Source organism: Microchirus variegatus, assembly GCF_963457635.1.
Source record: "Microchirus variegatus genome assembly, chromosome: 2".
Lineage (NCBI taxonomy): Eukaryota > Metazoa > Chordata > Actinopteri > Pleuronectiformes > Soleidae > Microchirus > Microchirus variegatus.
Genome location: NC_139803.1, coordinates 26899616 through 26926556, shown reverse-complemented (window position 1 = coordinate 26926556; position 26941 = coordinate 26899616). Strand labels below are relative to the sequence as shown.

The 26941-nt window shown below is 42.4% G+C and overlaps 1 protein-coding gene across 1 annotated transcript; it reads left to right on the top strand.

The window, feature by feature from the left end:
- The first annotated feature begins 6 nt into the window (after positions 1-6).
- On the top strand, positions 7-26668 carry dhx15 (DEAH (Asp-Glu-Ala-His) box helicase 15). Its single transcript, XM_083908574.1, has 14 exons — positions 7-41; positions 2374-2704; positions 3414-3607; positions 3728-3887; positions 5016-5234; positions 9378-9545; positions 15733-15819; positions 16169-16318; positions 16769-16877; positions 21759-21950; positions 22967-23089; positions 23338-23528; positions 24618-24787; positions 26206-26668. The coding sequence occupies exons 1-14, from the start codon at positions 37-39 to the stop codon at positions 26321-26323; spliced, it is 2217 nt and encodes a 738-aa protein (XP_083764700.1). The 5' UTR covers positions 7-36; the 3' UTR covers positions 26324-26668.
- Positions 26669-26941: the final 273 nt, after the last annotated feature.

The following is a 26941-nucleotide window of genomic DNA, read 5'->3' as shown; positions in this document are numbered from 1 at the left end:
GCGACTTTTAAAATCAGTCCGGCAAGAATAAGAGAGATGAGGTAAGCGCTTTCAGTCGGCATCACGCCGTTGTGTTTGAATGGTATAATTAGCAGCTAACAGCTAAAGCTAACATCTGATGTGAAGACTGGGCGCAATGACAAGTGTCCTCGTTGGTCCAATGTAGCATTAGCTTTAGCCGTCTAAGAGGAAAGTCGCATTCAACTTTGTCTATATCCCACTGCTAACTAGCCGTGCTAGGTGCAGTTAGTGTGCTAGCACCGATAATGGAAGCACAGCCAGCAAAAACTACTACAGAGCTAGCGAGAGCGGCTAGAGGCTAAGTTAGCAAACACACAGCCACTATCGGGCCTGATTCGCCGTGCACGTGGCTACATGCAAACCGGTGCTAAAAGAGTATTTAGGAAGGACAAACATGGCACGACATAAAGACATCGATGGATCAAGGTTGTCACTGCACGCAGCGTATCGAAAATAAAAGGAGGGGAAGTGCTTTGAGGCTGCACGCACTACTGTTAGCATGTTCTCAGCGACCTGTCAGTCAGATGTCACTGCTTCATCTTATCACACGGACCCGAGTTGAGGACTTCGTAGGACTGACACAGTGTCAACCTCATACAGGGTCACTGCTCTGGATTAATTAGAGGATTTATTATTTATTTATTAGGATTTATTTTTACACACACACCAATTAGTGATTAGTGAATTTGACCTCTGTATTTAACCTATTCTTATTACATACCAGTAATGAATACTCATAAGTGAACAGGAGCAGCATACAGCACACTAATCGGGGGGAAAGGCACCCCATTCCCTCGAGAGAAAAAAAACAAAACAATTTCAACAGGAAGAATTCTCTGACAGAACCAGACTCAAAGATGTGCAGCCATCTGCCTCGACTGGTTGGGGTGAAAGTCAAATCATTTCAATTATTGTTTGACAAAACACATTCATTAGAAGGGGCTGTACCGATTAATTGATTAATCAATTAATTGGTTAATTATTATTATTTTAAATAATTACAGCAGGCTTCTTTTTTTTTTTGCATTTTAGTAAGAAAATATTGAAATTCATACAAATAATTTTGCTTTGTGGACAAAATAAGATATTGAGAACATTATCATTTCCTAGTCTGAGAAACAGTAATCAACATTTTCGGACATTTATGGAACAAGCGATTTGTTGCAACCCTATTGAACAATAAAAAGAGTTTCACTGAAAAGTTTAGGTCACATTGGGGATCGCACATTATGGTTGACACAAGAGGAAGAGATCATCCAGACAAGTGTTTTGGAGATGATACACACCGTCATCACTGTCATTTTTATTAAGCCTACTGGAAGACGAATGTATGTTCTTCTTTAATTAAGTTCTGGCAGGCTGGACACTAAGATGTGCAATGATGCCCTCTACAGTTTGAAGTTCCCAATCACAGTTCAATGTTTAACACACATCCAAAGTTGCCATTCTGACAAATGTTTCAGTGCTATTAGTAAGATACATTCTCACCTTGCAGTGTCTATATTTGGCACATGTGCAGTCAACTTCAATGTGAATGCTGAGTTTTAAAGTCTACACTGTGGACACTTTTCAGTTAACATTTGCTTTGTATTATAATCTAAAAGCCACTTAATTCATTCTTCTGTAATGGGGGGAAATTGCTGTGGATTGTGGACAGTTGACCTTTGCATGCTTTGCCTGATTAGACCATCCTTTTTGCTCATGTGCATAAGAAAGTGCTCTCACCTTTTCATCTATTTTAAGGAAAAGAAGTTGACACCGCGTAATAGTTTGTTCACTGTTCCTTTCTTCTGCTGCTCTTTATGTTTGATTTAAATCTCACTGTGTTTTCACTGGACGATTTCAAGATCAAACTTTTTGGAATATGGAAATAACTTAAGTGTAATGAAATGACGTTGTGATGCTTCAGTGGCTTCTTCAAATGTTAGGATTTTACATACAGCATGTATACTTAATCTTCGGAGGAAAAAAGTTAATCGGGTGCTTTGCATTCACAATCTTATTTGCGGCCGATTATCAAAACATACCAGTTCCAATAAAGCCTTTTGCGAAAACTAACTGCTATTATATCAACCCCTAACTGTACACACATGATAACTGTTTTTCTAGAAGTTATATTATCTGTCAAAACTACACAACTACTGACAGAGAATGCCAAACCAGAAGTCTGTCATGAATAATAAATAAATAATGGCAGATGTGTACTTGCATGTTTCTGCCAAAAATAAGGTCTATAGACTGTGTGTGTGTGTGTGTGTGTGTGCATGCATCCGTGTCACACCCAGTGTGAGAGCCGTCATCGTGTGGCAGTGCCACAACCAAATCCTAACCACGCGCATCTTGCTTTTACAGGCGTGACTACGACAGAGGCAGAGGCCGTGATGAATGGTCGCGAGACAGGGACCGTGACCGGGACCGAGACCGTGACAGAGACAGGGACGTGAAGTCGTCTGCCTTGCACAACAACCCGGCTGCGTTCAGTGGAGGCTTCCTTAAGCAGAGCCCCATACAGCAGCAAATCAACCCTTTCACCAACCTGCCGCACACGCCACGCTACCATGAGATCCTAAAGAAGCGGCTGCAGCTGCCTGTGTGGGAGTACAGAGAGCGCTTCACTGACATCCTGATGAGGCACCAGTCTTTTGTGCTTGTGGGAGAGACGGGCTCTGGAAAGACCACACAGGTAGAGATCCTGAAGGATGCATTACCCGCATCTACACTTTCACTGTGACTTTTCCAAAATGTGTCCAAATCAAAGTTTTAAATTCATTGATTAAATTGTTTTTAATTATACCGTATGAAAGTGGGTGCAGAGAGCAGATGGTGCATTTTTAAACATTTTTTTCCTCTGGAGTCGATTCACAGTATGTGGCTATTAGATTTATTTTCGAGTTCTTGAACGCGCTCGGTCGGCTGTTTTTAAAACTTGCAAGAGCGAAGATTAGTGTAAATCACAGATCGAGCCCCAAACTCCTCCTGAGGGGAAAATAAGGGGAATGTGCTATTTCCTTAAATGAAATGGTACAACCTTGGCAGTGCTTTCTGCTTCAGTGACGGTAAGGAAAATGTATTCCACTCGATTCTTAAGGCTCGGGACATGCCGGTCTCCATGTTGTAGTTAAATTTGCCTTCAAAATGTCCAAATTTAACATGGGAGAAGGTTCATTTTCAACGTGCAAGGGCTGTGGAATCAACTGCCGGTTTAACTGGGTCAGTGTCCTGGATGATATCTAAAAAAAAGTGAAGAAACAAAAAGATTCTTCGAAATAATTTTTTTTAATCATTTTAGTAGCTTGATGCACCTTTGCTCTAGTTGCATTCTCCAACATCCATCGTCCTGTGTTCATCTCACACGGTAATTTAAAGACCTCATCTCGTCCCCTCTGCTCCAGATCCCCCAGTGGTGTGTGGACATGATACGGTCAGTGCCAGGACCCAAGAGAGCAGTGGCTTGCACCCAGCCGAGGAGGGTGGCGGCCATGAGCGTCGCTCAGAGGGTGGCAGATGAGATGGATGTCATGCTGGGCCAAGAGGTTGGCTATTCCATCAGGTTTGAGGACTGCAGCTCTGCAAAGACTTTACTCAAGTAAGTATAAAAACAACAGATTATTGAAAAAAAAAAAAAAAAAAGCACCTGTATTGAAATTTTGATACAACCTTTAACCATCTTTTTTTTTACCTTGCTCGATTTCTTTTGTTCTTTTAGGTACATGACCGATGGAATGTTGCTCCGGGAAGCCATGAACGATCCCCTGCTGGAGCGCTACGGCGTCATCATCCTGGACGAGGCTCACGAGCGCACACTCGCCACAGACATCCTCATGGGCGTTCTCAAGGAGGTGGTTCGTCAGAGGTCTGATCTTAAGGTAAAAATATAATTTTTCATAAACATACATTCATTCATTGGGTTTATCTGGAGCCAATCCCGGCTGACATTGGGTGAAAGGTGGGGTCACACCCTAGACATGCTGCTAGTCCATCGCAGGGCAAACACACTGAGACAAACATTTACCTTCACATTCACACCCACAGTCAATTCAGAGTTTCCGATTAACCTCTGCATGTTTTTGGAGTGTGGGAGGAAACCCACGCGCACATGGGGAGAACATGCAAAGTCCACACGGAAAGGCAGTCGGAACAGTGTATTGAGAAAAGATAGATGTTGACGTTCATATATGTTCATATAAGATGTCTGTGTGAATGGGAATGTACAGGCAGGCAGACGTTTTATAGGTGGCGTGTGCCAGAAATAATCCTCATACAGCAGATGGATAATGACTCGTTGTGTGTCAGTGTGGATTCAAAGGTTAGATTGTTGTTCGCGGACTGTTAAATGAGGTCTAGGTTATTAGGAATGATCGTCCTCCCCCCCACTCACACCCCTCTTCCTCCTTTATACCCATCCCCTACCAAATTTGAAAGTTTAATTTGCCTTGATTAAGAGCAATTATGATGTCTCGCAGAGCGTAAAGTGAAATGCAGAGACACTGGCCCCTGAAAATGTTTGAGATTGAAAATGGTAGACGCGTTTCCCATCAGAATCCTAATGCGCTTTATCTAATGGCTCTGGAGAGAACACTGTGTACCTGATATCAGGAACAAGGACTGCCGCGCTCTGCAAAGGTCAGTGACTTCACAGAGCGCCAAGTCGGTGACTTGGAGCGTAATGTCAACTTCTGGACTGTAGACGCCATCTTGGGTCTGAGCCATTACCTTCACCTTAAATTCTTGTGTAACTTTTTGCACTCTTCATCCATCTGTATGTAATTGCTCTGTTATCCTCTCGCGTTGGTGTCCTTAACCTCAGCCATCATTAAGCCATATATTAAGTGGTAATTCATTTGTCACTTCAGTGCTCCCTCCCATAGTCACCACAGTTCTTCACACTCTGTCGTCTTTACTCTGATTTTAATCTTCTCTTTCACCTCCTTAATGAATCCAGTGTCTTTTTCTTCACAAAACCCCTCACACTTTGCTCACTACTCTCTGTCCAGGTTATTGTCATGAGCGCCACGCTCGATGCCGGTAAATTCCAGGTGTACTTTGACAACTGCCCGCTGCTAACCATTCCTGGACGTACCCACCCTGTAGAGATTTTCTACACACCGGAGCCAGAACGGGACTACCTGGAGGCGGCCATACGGACTGTGATCCAGATCCACATGTGTGAGGTGGATGAAGGGGATGCTCTGCTCTTCCTCACTGGACAGGAGGTATGAGTCCATAGGATATTAATGTTAATGGATTGTTTGTGGTGTTCTCTAAATTAAAGGCACCATATGCAAGAATGTGGCCAAAAACGGTTACTACATTCAAATTCAAAATACAGAGGTCTTTTAGGTTTCGTTATCTCTGCCATTGTAGCTCAGACATACTGTAACTGGCAACCTGTGGTTGCTCGGCAGCTGAGACTCTACTGACTGCAACGATTGGTAGACGGCGGTAGGTGGCGCCACATGCCAAAACATGATTTCAAAACATAAACATGATTTGCGGTCTGCAAAAGATTTTTTAAATGCGAATATTTTGGCTGTATTGTTGTTGTTTATGAGTTCACTATGTTATATGCATATTATTCCTGAGTCTCTGTGACACATTAGGAGGATTTTTATGATCAGTTGCTTTAGATTTATTACATAATGCACCTTTAAAGAAGTTCACGGTGACTTAAAACCTTTGTGCGTAACTTTGAAATATGAGCAAATCTAGATTCAAACAGTTGCCAAATGAGTTCCACCCAGTACTGATTAAGTCTATCAGTTCCAGTATTGCGGTGGCAACATTCCAGCACTACACAGAGGAAGTGATTTGTGATAGCAACATATCGCTAATAAAGCGAGACGGCTGCAAACGGGTTAAAGTACGACTGAAAACACAAAGACTCCCACAAGAAAGTTAGATCGCCTATTACTGCTATTAATTCAGTCCAAATAAAGACAGAATAATAACAGAACAACAACAACAAAAAGTCCATGAAAATTGCATACTGCTTCTTGAATTTGGAAGACATTGCCATTAATGAAATATTATATATGTAAATATCCTGTTCAAACAAACCATGTTATGTTGTGCAACCTAACTCCATAGTTGAGTGTTTACAGGTTAGTAATTGCATATGAGTTACTCGCATACAGCGACATGTACACACACATACCGTATATACAATCACAGGACAGGAAAGTATTAATCTCCAGATTGATAGATGTTGTATATAGATGTAGATTTTAAAAACTTGCCCCCGATTCTTCCTTTCCGTGAGGCGCCGGAATAAAGTAATTCATGCAAATCTCTGCAAATGTTGTCCACTGATGTGTAATAGCAGGCAGGGTTCATGCCCAAAATGATGAATTGGGTCACAGCCGAGTGGACACACGCACGCAAAAAGCATCAACAAATGTCATACGCCATGTTACAACAACAGCGTTAGCTGCACGTGAAGTTGTGGTATTGTATGAAGTGGAAGAAGTTGTCTTCTACAAGCAGAAAACCGACAAAAGCAGTGGAGACTGCACAGTTCTGTCACAGATCAATAATTTCCACATCTATTGATGTTTTTATCTCAACAAGGGGACACAAAAATAATCAGTCCACCTCTGTTTATTTCCGAACTATCTTTCATCATGTGGGTATTGCAGCTGGGCTCCATGATTTGAAAGGTTTAGCCCACTCTCAAAGCACATAATTGTCCGTCAACATGAATACCAATTTTCCGAATTATAATGAACAAATTGACATTGTGCAAATACTGAAACATTAGGCCTGTATGCTGACCGGCTGACACTCACTTAAATGTTGAATTGTGCCATTCACTTCACTACATATCCTTCAGAGAGGTCAAATAAAAGAAAAATAACACATAACATTGTTTTATTCCGTATGAGCAGAGCATATATATCGTACACACTTTCCAGCAATATAAATCTAAACATTTAAATTATTGTTTATTCCCATAGAAAGTTTCTAATTTTTGAAAATTCCCCAAATTTTGCAACCCTAATTGTTATTGAATAATTGCCCAGCTTTAATCATTTTCACCTACACAAGGAATCGCACAAGTCGGGACTTTGTGACTTTCCCAATTATGCTGTGACGGGATGTTTATTAGGAGTAATTATTTGTCACTCAACAGCAGCTCGACCGTTGCAGCGCACCTACGTCAGTTTTCATTTGTCAGAACCTGATCAATATGCAGCTTGTTATGAAGGGGATGAAGTCATTAGAGGGCATGGTGTTTGAAGTGGTCTCCTTTGAGGGCCGTAATTGATTTTAGATTTCGAGGTATCGCAGCTGCTCGGACGGCCGGAAAGACTCGACGGTCACTCGCTCCTGTCGATGTGTGGAAAAGTGTGGGATGCTCGCTGAGAATTTGCTCAGATTTTTGCTCTTAGATATAATTTGTGGACTTATTTCACAAGCGCCCCCTCCCCCACTCTGGTATTACAGAGCGAGAACTCCAATGGGGAGTTCATTACCACCCTCTCCTAATTGGGTTAAGAAGTTAATGTGTAGTGGGTTTGGCAGAGATGGGTGTTCAAAGGGTCTTGTAGCGTGCCCCCTCGAGCGCTTCTTAACCTCTTCAGTCTCTCCACAGCGCTGATGTAGACTAATGATTGCGAGGCAGGTCCTTGGCAAAGCCTGAGACTCTCTTCATCTGACTGTTAAATTTATCACAGATGAGCGCAAAATGCACAAGCCCTTCTCTTCTACACATTTTCCGTGGGATGTTTTCGCTTCCGCAAACAAACCGAACCGAAGCGTCCAAGTCCAAACAAGAAAGTCGAAACGTATCACAGCTGTGGCGCTAAGATAAGTCCTTAATATTAAAGCTTACCCCTCAGCAGCTCACATCAAAACACGAGCATTGGCAGGGGGGTTGTTTGCCAGTCAAGAGGAGTTTCTAAATGTGTCGGTTATTATCTTGGCTGTAGATTGTTGCTTCTGGGGTCACAGGGAGAGCTGGCGGACAGGTTCTCAACAGTGGCCAACTGCCCCTCTGTGCGCACACACACACACACCCAGTCTTCATATCCCTCAGGGAAAGACAGCCAGCTTGCTTCCAGCGCTTTGGCAAAGGGCTCCATTTCCCCCCCCCCTCCATGGCAGCTGCTGCATCCAGAGGCTTGATAGGCTATTAATACCCAGGATAATTTTACCAATCTATTCAGATTTACCGTTTTCCACTTGTCAGTGTGTTGATTAAGAGGCACATGGCCATCAGCGGGGTTTGACTTAGTGCAATGAACAACGGGACAAAGAGGGCTAATAACGCGCTCGTAGTACAAAAGGAAAAGAGGAAACATCGCCACGGTTTCAGACGCAGTATGTATGTAGAAATTGAAATAACAATTTCTCACACCTTGTAGTTGTTTTCTAACATATAGAATAATGACAATAAGCCACGATGCTGTCCACAAGCAACAGTAAATTAACATTGGGGATGAGAGAACCTCCTCATCAGTGCTGTCGCTGTGACTCTGCTGCATTGTTCCCATGGGCCTGCAGGTGGTGCAACAGTATAGGCTTTAACGAGGGACTCGCTGTAACCGCTGCTTCATGAGGATTAAATAATTGTTTGTTAGACAAACAAAGAAAATGGTTTCCATAGCGGAAGTTGCTGATAATGAAAAGCTGTTATATGGTGTTCTGGGCCATTACAAATGTTTTTAATGCATATAGTTGTAGGTGAAGATAAAACAAGTTTTCCTATAGTGGCAAGGCAGCTGTGCCAGTGGAATATCAGGAGTGTATACAGGATTTTTAATAATGTATTCTAATAGGCTTTTAGAGAACAGGCCCTAACCCTGTTTCCACTATCATGCTTTCTTATTCCTGGTGTTGCTCAGGTCCTCTGTCTGTCTGCCAGCCCACCGGCTCTAGAACGTTCAGCTTCACTAAACTGATCTGCCATGATTTGCCGCTGGTTATGCATCATTGCTGCAGTCTCATCTCACATTCCCTTCTACAATACTGCACTGTGAAATAATGAACCCTGTTTGAGCCTGTCTCTCTCTGTGTGTGTGTGCGCGTGTGTGTGTGCCTGCCGAGCGCACGGGCGTCCATGTTTTCCGTGATTGCTGCATTTGACAACAGAGCCACAGGGAGCTCAGCAAAGCATACTGCAGCCCAGGTTTAATTTCCTCCGTCAGATGGAGCGATAGTTAGAACAAATGTACTGTAGCAGGGAACCACCGTTTCCCCGGCCACTTCCCCTCGCCTTCCCATATCACCCAGATTGACTGCTTTTGTTGATCCAGGTGTCATTGAGAACCTGTTTTTGTGTGTTTTTAAAAAAAATATATTTATATAAATATGTACATGTGATGCCTCGATTAAGTGCCGTGCTTCTATCTTTTCAGGAAATTGACGAAGCCTGCAAGCGAATCAAGAGAGAGGTCGACGATTTGGGGCCTGAAGTTGGTGATATCAAAATCATCCCATTGTACTCCACACTGCCTCCACAGCAGCAACAGCGGATCTTTGAGCCACCCCCACCCAATAAACCAAATGGTGCAATTGGAAGGAAGGTATAACTGCCTTGTTGCTATAAAAACATTCAGAGGAGGGTGGGTGGTGTGTGTGTGTGTGTGGGGGGGGGTTTGTGGGCGAGTGCAAGCAAAAGAGAGATTGAGTGGGGTTGATGTAGAAAGAACAGATGGGGAATAAGGTGGGTAAAGGAAGAGAGCTGGAAGGTAGGGACTGAAACTTTTTTCCCCCTCTCTCAGCTTTAGTGCAGAACTGACTCACACAACATATGCTGCGTTTGTCAGCATGCAATTCGCGGCTCTAAATTATAACTGGGGTATTACTCACACCCTCTGAGCCTGAGGAAAGTATTGCATTCTCAGTCATTTTTATCTTTCCACTACATTTGTACAGGCCCTAATGCAGCTCAGTGGGGGAGGCCTCAGACCTATGGCGTCTGATTTTGTCAGAGGTTATTTGAGCTGACCGAAAAACACAACTTTTCTCACCATGCACAGTAGGATTTTTGCTTAATCTCAGAGGCGTGGAAGATCCCCTAATTGATACAGACACGACACAATTCCTTTCTTTTTCGTGTGACAGTTTCTATTCATATGGGCTCATCACCAGAGGATCAGCACCACCTGCGCTGGCTCACTGTTGGCCAGGGATCTGACAGAATATCAGGATATCATCACTGTGAGCCAGTGAATAAGCAAACATTCAGCCCAAGCATCTGATAGGGGACAGTGTTGATGAGTGACTCGTTGGTACAACCTCTCTAATTGAGGCAGATCAGGCTGACATATGAACAGTGAAACTATTTATGGGTTGTCAAAATTAAACAAATTGTGATACCTTAAAAAAAAAGTCAATTCAACCTGTATTTTGGGAATACAGAGTCAATAGATTTGCGTTCGTCCAGAATATTAATATGCATTATTTAACCATAAAGTAGGAATTAGGTCTATATTTCCACTAAGGCCCACAGTGTTTCCTTATAAAGTTTGAATAACAATAAAAACAATACTCACAATTTACTTTCTTAATAGCAATATAACCATGGTCCTGCTTTTTCCTCCTCTTGAGGGTCACGGGTCTGCTGGAGCCAATCCCAGCTGACATAGGCTGAAAGGCGGGGTAAACCCTGGACAGGTCACCAGTCCATTGCAGGACACGCATATACACACAACCATTCACTCACACATTCACACTTGTGGTCAGTTTAGAGTGTCCAATTAACCTCTGTATGTTTTTGGACTGTGGGAAGAAACCGCACTGAAATATCTGTATAATCTGAAGAAAAGCCATATAGAAAAACCTGAATCAGGTATATGCAATATAACACATATAACGTTTTTTAAGGGTAATTTTTATCGTGATAATCTTTTTTGCCGCATTGCCCACTTTGGATCTTCTATTTGACGCTTTATGTGTAACCCATATTTACATTTTTCTTCAGTTTTATCCTTTCATCTCTTCAGTCTGTCTGTTTGAATCACTCTTGGTTGTGCTGTGCAGGTTTAAAAGGCTGAGCATTATTAGTGGTTTGATTACCCGGTGTTGAAGAAGTTCAGATGTCACTCCCAGTAAATGCTGCTGCTGTACAAAGAGATGTTGACATGAAACAAAGCCATGGTATGTTGCTTCCTCCTCCCGGTAAACATTGTTTACGAACTTCTCCTGAAGTTGCTTGAGAATATTAAGTGAATTCAGTGATTACACTCTGACCTCTGAACTGATAACCCAGCAGCCACTTTTCAGCTCCGAAACAGCACAGCCGTTTCCCTGTTTTCCCCAAGACCAATTTGTCAGGCGCTTGTTGAATCGGATGAGGTCGAGCATTTAAAGTTGCCGTGCTTGAAGTAAATGTGCTTCTCATCCATATCTGACTGAGCGACTCATCAAGTGAAAAATGCAGAGATGTCATCCCATCCAGCCCAAGAGGAAGGAGTGAAAAAGAATTAATGTTCGTCATGTCTGCAGCTATGCATGCTAACGACTGCATTAGGCTCCCCTCAATTAACATAAAGCACCACTCATCATTGCTGTATTTCTCCAGGAAAGCCACTGATCTTCCATTTTTGAACAGTTTTATCATTTAGAGCTAAGGCAGCAATTGACTAATTACAAACAAAGACTATAATCTCACTCTGCTTTCCAGCGTCTCAAAGATTGTCTCTAACAAATGTGCTGTGATTAGTTTTAGGTTTGTTTTTGGCGTTGTCACATTTGGAATGGTCCCTCAAATGTCACTTGTAATTCTTCCACATATCCATTTCAATGAGCCCTGAATGTCGGTGCGCCAATGCAGCTCCAGGCACGTTCTCCTTTTCCCCAGTTGGGGGGGGGGGGGGCTTTATTTGTCAACAAGGCTGTGTCTCCCAGCGGGGAATGTGAAAGATGGCCCGTGTTAGCCATGGTACTTTCTCTCCTGCAGGTAATAACCCAGAAATAACATGCAGAGATGATGCTCTAATGATATTACTGATGAAGAAGCCAGGATTATCCAGTGCAGCAACAGACTGGAAGGAGCCAGCCTGCGTTCTGTATAATGGCCCTAGGCTGGATAATCCTTCAGAATCAATGCAGGCAATGAGGCCACCCATATGATCATGAAATGTGAGAGGGTGTCATGTGTGGCATCTGCTGGAGCCCTGCCTGTGTCCCAACTACACACAACAGTGCAGTCTCACCTATTACATTTTTTTTTCTTTAAATGGTCATTGAAGCATTCCATGTCTTTTAGAAATATAGTGTCTGTCATGTGGCACTGTCTGGTCTGGCGTTGTTTGGCCAGCCAATTTATTTTCAGACTGCCACAGTGTGGCTAATTGCTTTCACAATGATTTGACACCTCTATACCTTTGAGCTTCTGATAGCACTTTTTAGACTGCAGGAATTTAACAACCTGTAACCTGGAGCTTCCCGCTGAACTTTGGGGGAGCTTTATGAGCCTTAGATACAAGGTTCTTTCTTGTGATTTGGATATTATGCAATAAAAAAGATGGAAGTGTGATGTCCAACATATCACAAAAAGTCCTGCACCTTTTGGTCATTAGTTTTATCACCATTTCCACCTGAAACTGAGAAAACTTTTTGATCATCATCATCATCATCATCATTTGCTCCCTAATCTTTCCCCATTGCTCTTCGTATTTATAATTTTACCCAATTTTCAGGAACTTATCTACAAAGCAGGGTAGACTTAATTGTCCTAAGACATGAGCTCTGGATAATGTCCAGATAATTGTGCAGATCATGTCATGGATTTTGCCTTTATTGCGTGACAAATGCAGTGGGAGATTGTTTTTGTGTGACCTGTAGGAGGCAAGACACTGGTCCGTGCACTTTTTATGGAGTGAATGTATCGAGGGAGCTAGTAAGAGACGTTCTGGAAAGTTTACGCTGCAGCCTTTTTTTTTTTGGTGTGTGGGGGGGTCTCACATCCAGTCCCTTGACATTTCAGGAGAATGTCAAGATTTTAATGCACGTCTCAAAATGGCTACAGAGTGCTCATGTCGGTTACACCTAGATCACCAGTGATCCAATAACTGCATGAATAACGACGTCACCGCTTCATGATTCTACCGCCTGATCAGTTTCATATGGATATCGTTGCTTATTGCTCGATATTCATTCCCCTGCACGAATAGTAAGCGTTTTGCAGGTTCTGAATTACCCGAGGTCAAGTGTTGAATGAGTGGAAAAGAAAGGCCTCCCTGACATAAATAACTAAACAGTCGGTCATTCTCAGGCTGGTGAGAAATATCTTCTTGAAAGGTGGGATTTAAAAGTCTCTAAGGCTCACAGCTTGAAGGCAGCTGAAGAGGCACAGCAACAAAAGAAATGTGTCAAGTGTGCATAATTGGCTGTGTGGACCTGTATCTGCAAAGACTCCGAAGTGTTTTGGTTTTGTGCTGGATATATCTCAGCATAAAGACAACCAAGCAGACAGCTACTACTAAATAACTGCTCAAGCTACGGCTCATTCCTTGGTAGACATTAAGCAAAAGATGATGGTGGTAGATCTTTTTGGGAGTGACCAGGATAGACGGGGATTAGAAATTAGCATATTCGAGGAGTAGCTCAGGTTGAATGGTTTGGAAACAAAGAAAGGCAAGGTTGAGAAGGTTCGGTCTTGTCTAGAGGTGGGATAGTGATTATATTGGACAAAGGATGTATGGAGATGGAGCTGCCGGACAGGAGGAAAAGGAGGAGGAGACCACAGTGAATGTTCATTGATGTGAAGGAGGACATGAGGACAGTCTAAAGAGGAAGAAGCCAATTCCATATTAATTTGTGACATTGGGGCATCAGTTTCCAGTAGAGTGGGCCATGACCTGGCCATGTCCTGATGAACCTAATGTTTTTTGTTTTTTTTGTCCAGTAGACTTTCCTGTGTTTCATAAGGAGAACTCGCCCTAGTAAATTATGGTCATGGTTTGCGTGAGAACAGCTGCAGATCTGTCTCCTTGTCCTCCCCTCCCTCTCTTGTATGTGTATATGCTGACAGGGAGAGACCCATAGGGTGATGTGACTCATTTGATTGTTGTTGTTTTTTCCTTGCCTCCACTTCAGCTGTCATTTCTCATAGACCTCCTTTGCTATTGGGGAAAACTGTAATAGAAAAAGATCTGAGACTGAGAGGTGGTGCAGGTTCATAGTCCCCCCCCACCCCATTCTGTCTTGTTTTCCTTAAAAACCAAGCAGCTTTTTATTCCACTTGGTTTTTTCCTTCTCGCACTATTTCTTCATTCAAAGACAGTTAACAATGACATCCGTCCTGATGCGTAAATCCAATCCCACACAGTGGTGGCATTAGTGCTCCCTTATACCATTCGTACCTTGCACTATCTATCTATTAGCTCCTGTTTTTTAAATCATCGATGTGGCTGTGGCTCAGATTCTGAATCCTGCACATGTTGGCTATAGTTTTGCTGTAGACTCTATTGAGGCCTTAATGACAAGATGTAATATTGTCAGCTAACAATAATTTGTGTACATGTCAGGGCTATGACAGCCACAGAGAAATGAGACTGAGACGACAAGAGCCATCACTGGTCACCTCATTTTCTCTTTGACACATTGGAAGAGTATTGTTTGAGCGTATTATGGCTTGATCCCAATTCTGATGTTTTTTTTGTTTTTGTTTTTTTTGGAGGACTGACATCTTTCAGAAGTAACCCCTTACACTGGTTAAGAACACAACCTGACACTAACCTGAAAATGGCTATTAGGCTGAAAAGGAAGTGAAAGTGGTGTTGCGATGAAATTTAGAAACTGGTTTGAGCCATTGTCCTCCATTGCATTGGGTCAAAGTCAGTCAGTCAGTCATGTGATTGATAAATGGATAGATAGATAGAAGATGGATTGATAGACATCGTAGTAAGTATTTTCACTACTGTCCCATTTCTAAGGACATGCAATTTTCACTGTAATTAAGTTAAAGCCTGGTACTTATATTTAAAATATAAAGCTTCAGGCATTTTGTCATTGTGGCTGCCATTATCTCCATTCACAATATTTATTTCCATTGTTTGGCCAGGAACGATACCACCCACTGGATCCGTTGTTGCTCTGGGGTGGAGACAGCCCCTGAATTAAGCTTATCATTCAGCTTATATGTATCTACTTTAGGACAAATATAAAAATAAATCCAGCTTTGGTTTTGATGGTTTCTTTCATTACTTTATTACACACACCCCAGGGTGATCATCTGCTCTACTCTTTCACGTCTTGTCATACTAGTTTTTAGCTGCTCTGGACAGCTTAATTTAATGGGAACTCTTGCAATGATGTTCGTCTCTGGTGGTGTTTGAAGCACAGCGTTGACGGGAGCCAGCCTTGTGTAGCGCATAGCCACAGCCAATCAGTGAAAATGAGCTGTGCGCACAGTTGGCGCGTCTGTGAACAGCAGTGTTCCAGATTTTCGAGGCATGTGCTGGGTTCACATGAGAGCTTTTACAGCAGCTGTAATATCAAGGAGAGAAGTTGCAGGGATGAAAGGAGTAGCCGTTGTTGAGCGCACAATGTGTTGAAAGAACAAGCCCTCCATTACGTCAACTATTTTCCGCAATTTTGAGGAAAAGCTGCAGAGACCTTTCTAAACGGACATCTCAACATTTTAAGCCCCAAGTATGTGATTTACTAATAAATGTGACCGTGCTTCACTCTCTGATGTCTTTCCTCTACCTGCAAACCCTCTGAGTCGGTAATTTCTTAACCTGTGCTCTCTCCTTTCCGCAGGTCGTCGTGTCAACAAACATCGCGGAGACATCCCTTACCATCGATGGCGTGGTGTTTGTAATCGATCCCGGATTTGCCAAGCAAAAGGTTAACCCCCCCCCCCCCCCCCACACACACACACCACTATATTCTCCCACCACGCTTTATCTGCTATGATCATCTGCGTCTGTTGCCTGAGAATCCCCAGATAAACACGGCAGTGCACACTTGACAGCAGCAAAGATGGAAAAGCCAGTTATTTATTCCTCTGACATTTCACCAGCCTTGAGCCAAGTTGTACACATGGCATACAACAAGACTATGTATACATTGTCGTGGATTGTGTATGTGTGATTGTAGTTTTAGTAAGCTGCTTATTCGTGTTGTAGTAGATTATGGCTGTTAGATTTTAAGAGATGGAGCTGAAATGTAAATTGTATCCTTCTCTTCTTGTCAGGTGTATAACCCACGTATTAGAGTGGAGTCACTTTTGGTGACGGCCATCAGCAAGGCCTCAGCGCAGCAGAGGGCAGGCCGCGCTGGAAGAACACGCCCGGGAAAGTGTTTCCGTCTTTACACTGAAAAGGCATACAAGACAGAAATGCAGGTAAGTAACGGGAAGTTAAGTTCTATGAGGAGTAAACAAGTGTTTGATTGCCATATCTGACATTCTCCAGTGCCGCAAGCACTTTGTATCCCCCTGGAGCAGCCCTCTAGCCGGAAAAGCTCTTTGTTACGCAGCATTTGCTCACATAACACAACTGATTCCCAGTTTACCTGAATTATATTTCCAAAAGCTTGGTGCTAAAACTCAGTGTCCCCATCCTTCCTCATAACCTGCACTAACGACACAGCCATCTTGTGACAAATGAAGCCGTGGACACCGAGTTCTCTCTTTTAACAGGGTAATTCTTTCACATCATGAGGGCTTGTTAGATAGCCTTTCGAATACCTGACACTCCCGGTCTCAAGTTGACATATGAGCGATACAGGAGGCGATAAAGTGTGCCCAGATAATGCACTTTGAATGATGTTGTATTTCTCTGAAATGGCACAGGACAACACATATCCAGAAATCCTGAGGTCCAACCTGGCGTCTGTGGTGCTGCAGCTGAAGAAGCTGGGTATTGACGACTTGGTGCACTTTGATTTCATGGATCCACCAGGTTAGTCAGAAAAAAATATAAATGTATACCTTTTTTTATTCACCTCAAAAATATTTTGTAATGAAACAATAATTGAAAATGTACTGAGCTTATATTGTGATCCTTTAATCCTCTAATAAGTGATGGTAATGGGGGGAGTTTTCCCGTCAGTGGATTTACATCCTGTATTTACTTTTCATTGTTGTACTTTTCATAATTTGTTTCTGGGCCAACAATTTCTGCTCTTGATTCAAACTTCATATTGGTTTAATATAAAGGAAAACAGCAGTTGAACCACTTTTAATTTGGAAAAGCGCATTTGTAAGTAGCATTAGTTGACATTGTACTATTATTCTTGATAGTTTTCATAATATATCATATAGATTTTGACTGCAAATCTTCTGCTGCTTTATCCCCCACAAGAATGTCTCAATCCCCAAATAGGTCGGCAGTCCATCACAGGGCCACATTCACATTCACTCTCACACTTACACCTACGGTCAATTTAGAGTGTCCAATTTGTCTAATCCCCAAATTTGCATGTTTTTTTGGACTGTGGGAGGACACCAGAGAACCAGGAAAAAACCCACGCACACAGAGACTTTTAAATGAGCGTTTACTGTAGCTTCAGCTTCTGGAAACATTTTATGTTACAACTAAGTGACCAAAGGAGTCATCAAACCAACCACCACTGAAATCTGAAGGATCTTTAGTTCAATTTGATTCAGTACAAATGCAGTTGCTATGAATCCAGCTACATGTGTTTTTTTCTGGCGCACTATATCAGATCTGGGCCGATTGTATCACCTGGGAGCTTGAGAAAGACTGCAGAGCCAAAATAAAAGTGATCTCGACAGACATCAAATACTGAATAGTCAATGTTGAGATTTGTGGATAAGCGCTCTGGTAGATATCTCAGTCGTTTTAAATATAAAGTTGACTTCAATTTTCAACAAGAGAAGATGATTTGTGGAGTTTAGATTCTGTCTGATTAGTCCGTTTATGTTCTGGTAGTCTTTGTGTTTCCACTGTCTTGTAAAGCAGAATGAGGCTGGCTCTTTTCCAAAACACAGGCCTCGTCTTGCTGAGACACCAAGTTATGGCATTCCTCAGCACAGTTTGTGTTCCTACATCCTCCCAAGGAGACCACCCCCTCCTTCCCCTACCCCCAATCTCACCCTCCCTCCTTTTCTCACCATAATATAGTTTTCATCTCACCTCTGAGATTAAACCCATCTCTCCCCGTCCACTGTGGCAAACGCCATTTTGAGAATGAAATTGGTTACATCAATAGCAGCGCTATCACCTTGGCTATTGCCTTCCCCTTTATATTCCTCCAGTGAAACGTGACTGACCTCCACCACCACCCCCCCACAATTCTCACAAAATGTACAGGCAGGCGTCAGCATATGGGATTGGCCTTGTCCGCCAAGTCTAACTGGGAACAGTGGGGTGAAGGGAAAAGGGGGAGGATTACCTCTTCATTTATTTGATCCACTCACTGTAAAAGGTTTCTCCTAACTAGCGCCTGAGCACGCTGGAAGCTGGAGCCTCCCCTCCTTAATGGATAGGACATTCTTGTAAAGCAACATTTCAACCAATTGATACAGTGCAGGGTTTTTTATAAACTGGGTAATGAGGCGCTGGGCCCTGTTACCGAAATTACTATTTAACTTTGGATGCTATTCATTACACTACATGCAGTCATGCTTAAAAAATATCAAGTCCGTGTCACTCAACAATATTCCCGTTTGCTGAAAAATAAATAATGACTCCGGCTTGAATTCACATAAACTACATCCTCCCGGTGGCCAGCCATTTTTCTACAGATCATGATATTTCATTTTCGACAGAACGACCTAGAATCTTTAACCGCTAGTTTGCGATTATTGACAGACAAACTTTGGTGCTTCTTAACCGAGTTGTTTGGGCATTTATAAATAGAGGATTAAACTCACCCTCCCACCTTTAAGGTAAATACAAGAAGAAACAATAATTTGCTGCTTAAGAAGTCTTAGAATTCCCATTTTTCACCTCAAATTTTCAAAAGCCTTGCACTGTAGAAGAGGGGGAGACCCATCTTCCACACCATCCCCTGCAGTGAAACCCCCCTGCAGTGCAGTTTAGCTCGTTGCTGTGTGGCGTGGAACGGTAATCCCTGATCTGGCTTCTGTTTCCACTGCTTGATGTGTGGGCTGGATACGTAAATTACGCAGCTATTTAGTCAGTTGTGTCATCATACACACACACACACACACACACACACAGTGTAGCATGCCAATACAATCTACAAAGAAGAGCAACATGACTCACTGAAAAAGGAGCGACAATGGAGGACATCCAGCATTTCATATTCTTACTTAATTTAGGCTGTATGGAATTTTTTTTTTCTCACAGTTGCATCTACTACACCCTTTGAAATAAGGGTTCCAAAAGGGTCCTTCTCCAAGGGCTGAGGTTCTACCTGGAACCATTTGCGTCTGAAAAACCCTTTCCCGAAGAAAGGGTTTTTCAAGGGTTCTTGGTAACACTAATGGTTACGGTAAGAACCGTTTTGATTCAGAGAACCCTTTAAAACCCCTTTCCTGAATAATGGATTTTAAAAGGGGTTCTTGGTGGAACCCTCCAAAAGGGTTCCAGGTAGAACCTTTATAAAAAAGGTTCTACCTGGAGCCAAAAAGTGTTCTCCTATGAGGACAAGCCGAAGAACCATATATGGTTCTATTTAGCACTTTTATTTCTAAGGGTGAAGGTGATGTTTCTGTCGATAAATCAATGGACAGTTTCCACTACTTTTGAAGGAAGGGTGCCAAAAACTGTGGCATTATGGAATGGTTATTTCGGTACGCTTGTTCATAATGTCAATAGATCCTTGATTTTCCCCTTCACTGTGAAACACTCAAGTGTTGAGTATTTTTCTCTTTGCCCACCTCACTCCCCACTCACTAAACACAGGGGCGATGGTGTGCGCTACCCATTCAAATGGAAAATCCAAAAGAAATCAGTTGTGATTTACACATGGATTTGGTTGGGTGGAATTCATTTGCCTCATGACATTTCCAAAGAAGTACCTTTCAAAAGCCAGTGTGGTTTAATGTACCTTTAGCCTTTTTTCTCATTGATTTAGCCCTTGGTTAATATATCGGATTCTTGCGCGTTGAGGCAGTCAATACTTACTTTCTGATGAGCCGCATTGTGTATGGATTGCATTTCCACACTGGTTCATCATGCTAGCTAGAAGTTAGAATCAGATTTTCACTTTGTGTTCTGTTTAGCCCCCACTCAAGCCACTGGTGTGGCAAGTAATATTGCTGGCACTTTGTGTTTTTTTGTAAAGTGGCTTTGATGCCCCAAATCAATATTTGTTAATCATAAAAAAAATACCTCCCCGCTGCTTGAAATTGAATTTTTTTGTGAGCACTTGGGATAAATGAAAGTGAACGAGCACCACATCCAAGTGCTTGAAGCTAATCTTCGGTTAACATGCAACTGGTCATTAGGCTTCAGCTCTCAGGAGCCAAAGGTCAATAATTGCATCTGGAGGAAAAAATCTTTTAACCAAAAGGTGGAAGCCTTTTGTGTTGAAGCATTAAGTAGAAAGTTCTTCTGTAATTGCATTAGTTGTAGTAGTTGGCGATTGCCTTAGCACAGGATGAAAAATGAGCTCTGCCATGATTGCTTCTTCGTTAAGTTGCTGTCTAGCGTAACTCCGGCCATCAAGCTCATTTTGATTCACCTCATGCTCCCTGCCACTAAAACTGCAAACAACCCCCCACACCCCCCCGTCTGTGTGTTTTCCTTAACTCACGTTTGTCTTTTATTAAAGGTCGGGATACAAGGAGATGATGGAGCTCAATTGTTTTCACAGCTAAATACGCATTTATTTTATCAGGTTGCAGATTGTAGCCACTATCCACCACAACAAGCCACTTTATGACTTGGCGAACAACCGAGTGGCGTTAAATCACATTTTGTCCTTTTTTTGTTAAATAGAAATTGGTTAAAATGGATGCTTATATCTATGGAATCAGATACAGCTGTTGTGCACCATTAGCACACGATGCAGTTTTTTATGGTTCTTGTGTGTCAGTGTTGCCAACTTAGCGACTTTGTTGTTATATTTTGCGAATACTCAGACCCCTCTCACGACTCCTTTTCAAAAAAGTAACCAGCGACAAAATCTGGCGACTTTTGCCGGTCCCCAGTCCGGATACAGGAGGAGGTTTATTACTCTCTCCTTCAGCATCCATTCCAATTAAATACACCCGGTCTTATGCAAATGAGGTGGTCTAGATGATGTCATTTAGCGACAGCCAATAGCTACTTTCCTTACTGAGGAGTTGGCAACACTGGTGGAACAGTGGACTGTACACCTAGCTTCCACTGTGTGGAATCCTACAGATGATTTGATGGTTATATCATGGTATATGTATAATCTATACAGTATTACCCTTCATATCAGATGATACCTAGTTTATTTCTTTGGCTTTTTAATGTTAAATGAAGGATATTTACATGTTTTGGAAACGATGGTGTCATCTGTAAATATGGTCAAATTCCGCAATAACACAAATAATTGGGCTTAAAATGAAAGCAGTGTCAATGGAACAGCTTTTAGTCCTCACAGGTACCTTATCACGATATGACAATCAAAATCTAAGACATATCTTGACTCATGTCGCTGTATAGATATAATTGCCCCGCCCGACCTGCAGATTGATATTTTGAGTGTAGATGCAGTAACTCCTCTAAGAATTAATCAATCCCGAGGCTTCTAAAGATGCTCTTCGTGGGAGTTATGTAATGAAAGAAGTTTTGACAGTTTTATCGTCAGTGTGTGTGTTTTGCCTATGGGCCTGGAACATTTATAATGGCCTGTCTTTCCCACTCTGCCTCCTTCAGCCCCAGAGACCCTGATGCGAGCCCTGGAGTTGCTGAACTACCTGGCAGCGCTCAATGATGATGGTGACCTGACAGAGCTGGGCTCCATGATGGCAGAGTTCCCCCTGGATCCCCAGCTGGCCAAGATGGTCATCGCCAGCTGTGAATTCAACTGTTCCAACGAGATCCTCTCCATCACTGCCATGTTGTCAGGTAATGCTCAGGGCCGGCCCGCCACGTGGGTCAGAGCAGCTGCACTTTCCATTTCCTGTGCCCATGGACTCAGAATAACCAATGAGTTTGACCCCTCTGTTTATGTTGGTTGATGTGTTCGATAATGTTTAACATGTACATAGCTTTTCTTGAACAACCAACTTAATTTGTCCGAGAAATTTAGAATTCAATGCAGTCTTAATCTATTCAGAATAAATGCCCCACTGACTTAACTACAGGATAAGTAGAGGATAAAGTTAGTGATGTCAGCTATTACTTATAAGGAGGGGGGGGGGAAGAAAAAAACATGTCTACACAAAATGTATAGATGCAGCTGGAGCAGCACCAGCATACTTCTGCTGTAATTGCACTTCAGGCTTTTCAAAGCAGAATGCTGCTCATTGAGATGAATCTTGAAGCCTTTGAAGGGAGTGCGAGGGTCTTTGAGAGTGGAGGGAAACAGATTTAAGTAGGTGCCTGTATGTGGTGTGCAGTTAAAGCAGGTGTTTCTGGGTGGCAAGTTTATTTAATTTAATTTTTTTTTTTGCTGAATTCATTAGCGTAAGCAGCAAAAGTACACCTGAGAAAGGTGCCGCCACAGCAACCAAGCATGAGGCTCAATAAACACAAAGTTTTACCCATTAAAGCTACTGCCAAGCTGCTTTGACATTAATTCTCAGAGCAAGTTCACCAGAGAGAAAAGGACACTAAATTAACTTGCTTCTGTCAGACAGGAGGCTTGTCTGGACTGGGTGTTCTATATTTGCCATATCTTGCATATAAAACGTAGTGTAGCACATCAGAATGGAGAAACCTCTCCTCTTCTGCTTCTCTTTGACCCTCCTCCACTCCATTGTCCAGCTTATATGCTTTGCCAATACCATACTTGGCGTTTACAGTGTGCCCTGTGAAGTGCTCTGTGCCTCTCTTCAGCTGAGGCCTTGTTCCTCTCTGTGGGATTTGCTTAACTTATCCCTATGGGCGGCTGCGTTGGGGCCTATACCAACCTTGTTTAGTCCCACAGTGCTTCGTCCGACCCACGGAGGCTAAGAAGGCGGCGGACGAATCCAAAATGCGCTTTGCCCACATCGACGGAGACCACATGACGCTACTCAACGTCTACCACGCCTTCAAACAAAGTAAGACCTTTTTTTTTTCTTTCAGCTATAGTGGATCATCCTCATATTTAATTTGGAAGTGATTTGTTATGTCTCCTGCCATCTTAACGCAACCCTCCCATTTTTCTGAGCTTGAAAGCGGTCAATCAGTGACCAATTTACAATGAGCAATTACTTTTTTGAACCGACAATGCCCCCTGTTACAAGCCCAATTCCTTGTGTGTTTGTTCTGATTTTTCTAAACTGATCCTCCCTCCCCCCCGAAACAGACTATGAGGCCACCCAGTGGTGCTATGAAAACTTTGTCAACTACCGCTCACTGATGTCAGCAGACAATGTACGCCAGCAGTTGTCCAGGATCATGGACCGCTTCAGTCTGCCAAGACGGAGCACTGAGTTCAACAGCAGAGACTACTACACCAACATCCGCCGAGCACTGGTCACTGGGTTCTTCATGCAGGTCAGTCATAGGGAGTTCACTTTTTTTTTAATACCGATAAACCAAAAATGTACAGATTTGCTATTGTTGTCATGCCATTTTCAGTGTTGTTAAGTCACTCTGATGTAACAAAACGCACTTCGGTCCATTACTCACCAATGTGCAAATTCTCACACAAACGTCCATTTCGATAAAATGATGAAGCGATGACATTTTATATCCCAAAGGTCAAAGATGAAGTGCAAAACCCTCTTTTCTGGTCATTATTTGACACCATAACTCAGGAACGGAAAGGGGAGATTGTGACTATATTTCCTGCCACTTGACAGTTTGGTGCAGGCAAACAACCACGAGGCTGTAATTCTAGTTGATTTGTCGTCGTGTGTTATTGTAGCACATGAAGTCTTTTATGTTCAGCTAACCTGAACATAAAAGACTTGCCCCTGTTGTTGTTGTTTTTATCATATGATAAAACAATTGTTTTTCTTCTAAACCTTTACTCTCTAAAAAAATTATGCAGTGGAGATGTTTATTGTAATGAGTAAACACCTTTAAATTGCACACACACATACACATACACACACAAATACACAGCTGCCTTGTTTTAAACACACAACAAGAAATCATGTCAATTTGTGGCTCCCTCAAGGAAACAAATGGCATTTAGCGAGGAGCCATTTTCAAAGCCACCTGAAACAAGCAACCTGACAAGTTGAATTATGGCGTTAATATTTAAATATTTGTCAACATTAACCTTTATCTCTGAGACAAATTTGCGGTTCATGTTGGAGCTTTCGCAGCATTTGCGATCATGTCTTTGTTTGGAAAGGTCTTTATTGAGACTGATTGCCTTGGTTAATCACAACAGCCACTGCAGCTTCACCAAGTATCTGCAAAGTACAAGGGAGAGAAAAAACGAAAAAGAAAAACTGCCACTGCCTGATTGCAAACAAGTTTGTCTTTTGTGTCAGGATACTTTATTTTATTTTATTTTTTTCCCAATCAGAGTGTTATTCATTTACACAGAGTAAAATAATACTGACAGTAAATAAATGAAGCTCCATAAAGGCAGAGTCAGAGCCTCTTCTTCTTCTTCTGTGCTTCAAACAGATCGCTCACCTGGAGCGCACTGGCCACTATCTCACGGTGAAGGACAACCAAGTCGTTCAGCTGCACCCCTCCACTGTGCTGGACCACAAGCCAGAGTGGGTGCTCTACAACGAGTTTGTGCTCACCACCAAGAATTACATCCGCACGTGCACCGACGTCAAACCAGAGTGGTAGGTTCCTGTCGCACATTTGTATTTTATGGCTTGTTTGTGTGGCATAAATGCAGCACCCTATGTAAATCAGCTCATCTTAACATGCATGTGTTGCGTCAGAATACACTGATGTTCTGCAAGGGCCCTTGAAAGTTTTTGAAAATTACCCTAAAAAGACATTGAAAGACGGCACCTACTGTTTTATGCACCTTGCATTGTCGAGTCACAATTACTAGCGATGTTGTGGAGATTTCATGCAGAACAATGAGCGAGTAAAGTTAAGAAAGCGAGAGCAAATGACTTGATGCCTGGGAAATGCAAATCCCAAGATCGCTGGTTCACCAAAGAAAATTACAAAGGCTGGCTTGTCCAAGATCCCAAGGACAATCATCTGGGCCACATGCAGAGCGTGTCACAAATCAATAAAAGTGGACACCATAGGCGGAGCGGCTTTGAGAATATGAAAATGTATATATCAATACTTGAAGATCTACAGTTTTCCTATTGTGGGACCAAGAAAAGTGGAAGAAATCTAGAACAAATGTTTCCATTTTGCCTCGACAGTATGACAAATATAGATTAGGCTTTTATTTTTGCACATACCAGTTAGTGATAGTGAATTTGAGCTCTCCATTCAAAGGTCCCATATTATGCAAAATCAACTTTTTAATCGTTTAAATCTTTATATTTGGGACTCTGGAGGCCCTATCAGTCGGCAAAGTGTGAAAAAAGATTACTTACTCTTTTTGTGGTCCTCCTCAGTCTAAGTACAGGAGATAAAACACACAATGTTGACTTCCGCACTCCTTGGGACGTCTCAAGATGCTAAATACCTGGAATTGTTGTCTCGCCGAGCTGTGCTTTGTCCATAAAACACGCAAGAGTGCTGGCGAGGGCAACAGTATCCGAAAACCAGAAGTCCAAAAAGTTCCATTCTTGGCTCCACAGTGCAGCACAGAGTCCTACACAAACTTCCAGCCTCAGAGGATTTATCTGTCCAGTGGATACATGTTATACATGACGGCAATGTGCCTGCTAGAGCCTGCAAATGATCACTTTTCCAAATGCTAACTGCTGTTAGCTCCCAGTAGCCTCTGTGGCTGATGTCATTTCCTGTCCCTTAAGTTTCGTTTTACTTGACATGTTCATTAGGACACCAGGGAACGAGGTTAACTTTGAGAAATAGGGTATAATATGGGACCTTTAAGACCAATGTGGATTGGGTGCCTTGACACACCTACTCATTGAATGTTTTTTCTTTTTCTATGTTGTGGATTAATACTGAAGAAATCCTAACTATAAAGGAAAAATTTTTGGAATTATGTAGGAAACAACTTTGTGACTGTGAACGATCCAATTTGTTTAGTGAATGTAAAAGAATGGCCCTCTCCCATAGACCATATTTGTGACTCATGTTTACTTGCTTTGTGTTCTAGGTTGGTGAAAGTTGCCCCGCAGTACTATGAGATGGGCAACTTCCCGCAGTGTGAAGCAAAGAGACAGTTGGAGCGCATCATTGCAAAACACTCATCCAAGGAATACACGCAGTACTAAGGTTTGCACGCGCTGTTTTTGTGAAACGGAGGATGTAAATGGATGTAAAATCGGAACTCATTTGAGCGTCGCATAATTTTTTTTTATGTGCGCCAACAACCTCATCTTGAACTCTATTTTTCTCTATGTGTGTTTCATGTATTTTCATATCGATCCATGTTTTTTTGTTCTTGTTTTTTTTTTACGACCACCTCGTGTCATTTCTGGAGCCGTAAAAGAGCAGCGCAAACTAAATACGGACTTAGCAGAACATTTCCCCCGAAGTTTGCTTGTTCACATCCGAAGAACATGGGGAGGAGATCGTCTGATGCTTTCACCACCACTGGAAAAATGTTGACGAACATTGAGACGAGGGTCCAAAACATGCATGAGGCACCGATACTTGTTCGCTGTAACATTTCCAGGTATTTTCCTTGTGTTCTTGCAGGGGGTGTCTGGCGTTCTTGTGTGTTACCCTTGAGAACTATATGAGGAAAATGTCTGGACATAAGAGCATGTCTGAAGGCAGCTCAGGACCGGTTATCAGGAATTCTCTCAAAAGCATGATATAGGCTACTATGTAAATGTCAACATTTCTCTTCAAGACATCAATAATAAGAAAATCTGCATTAATCCATG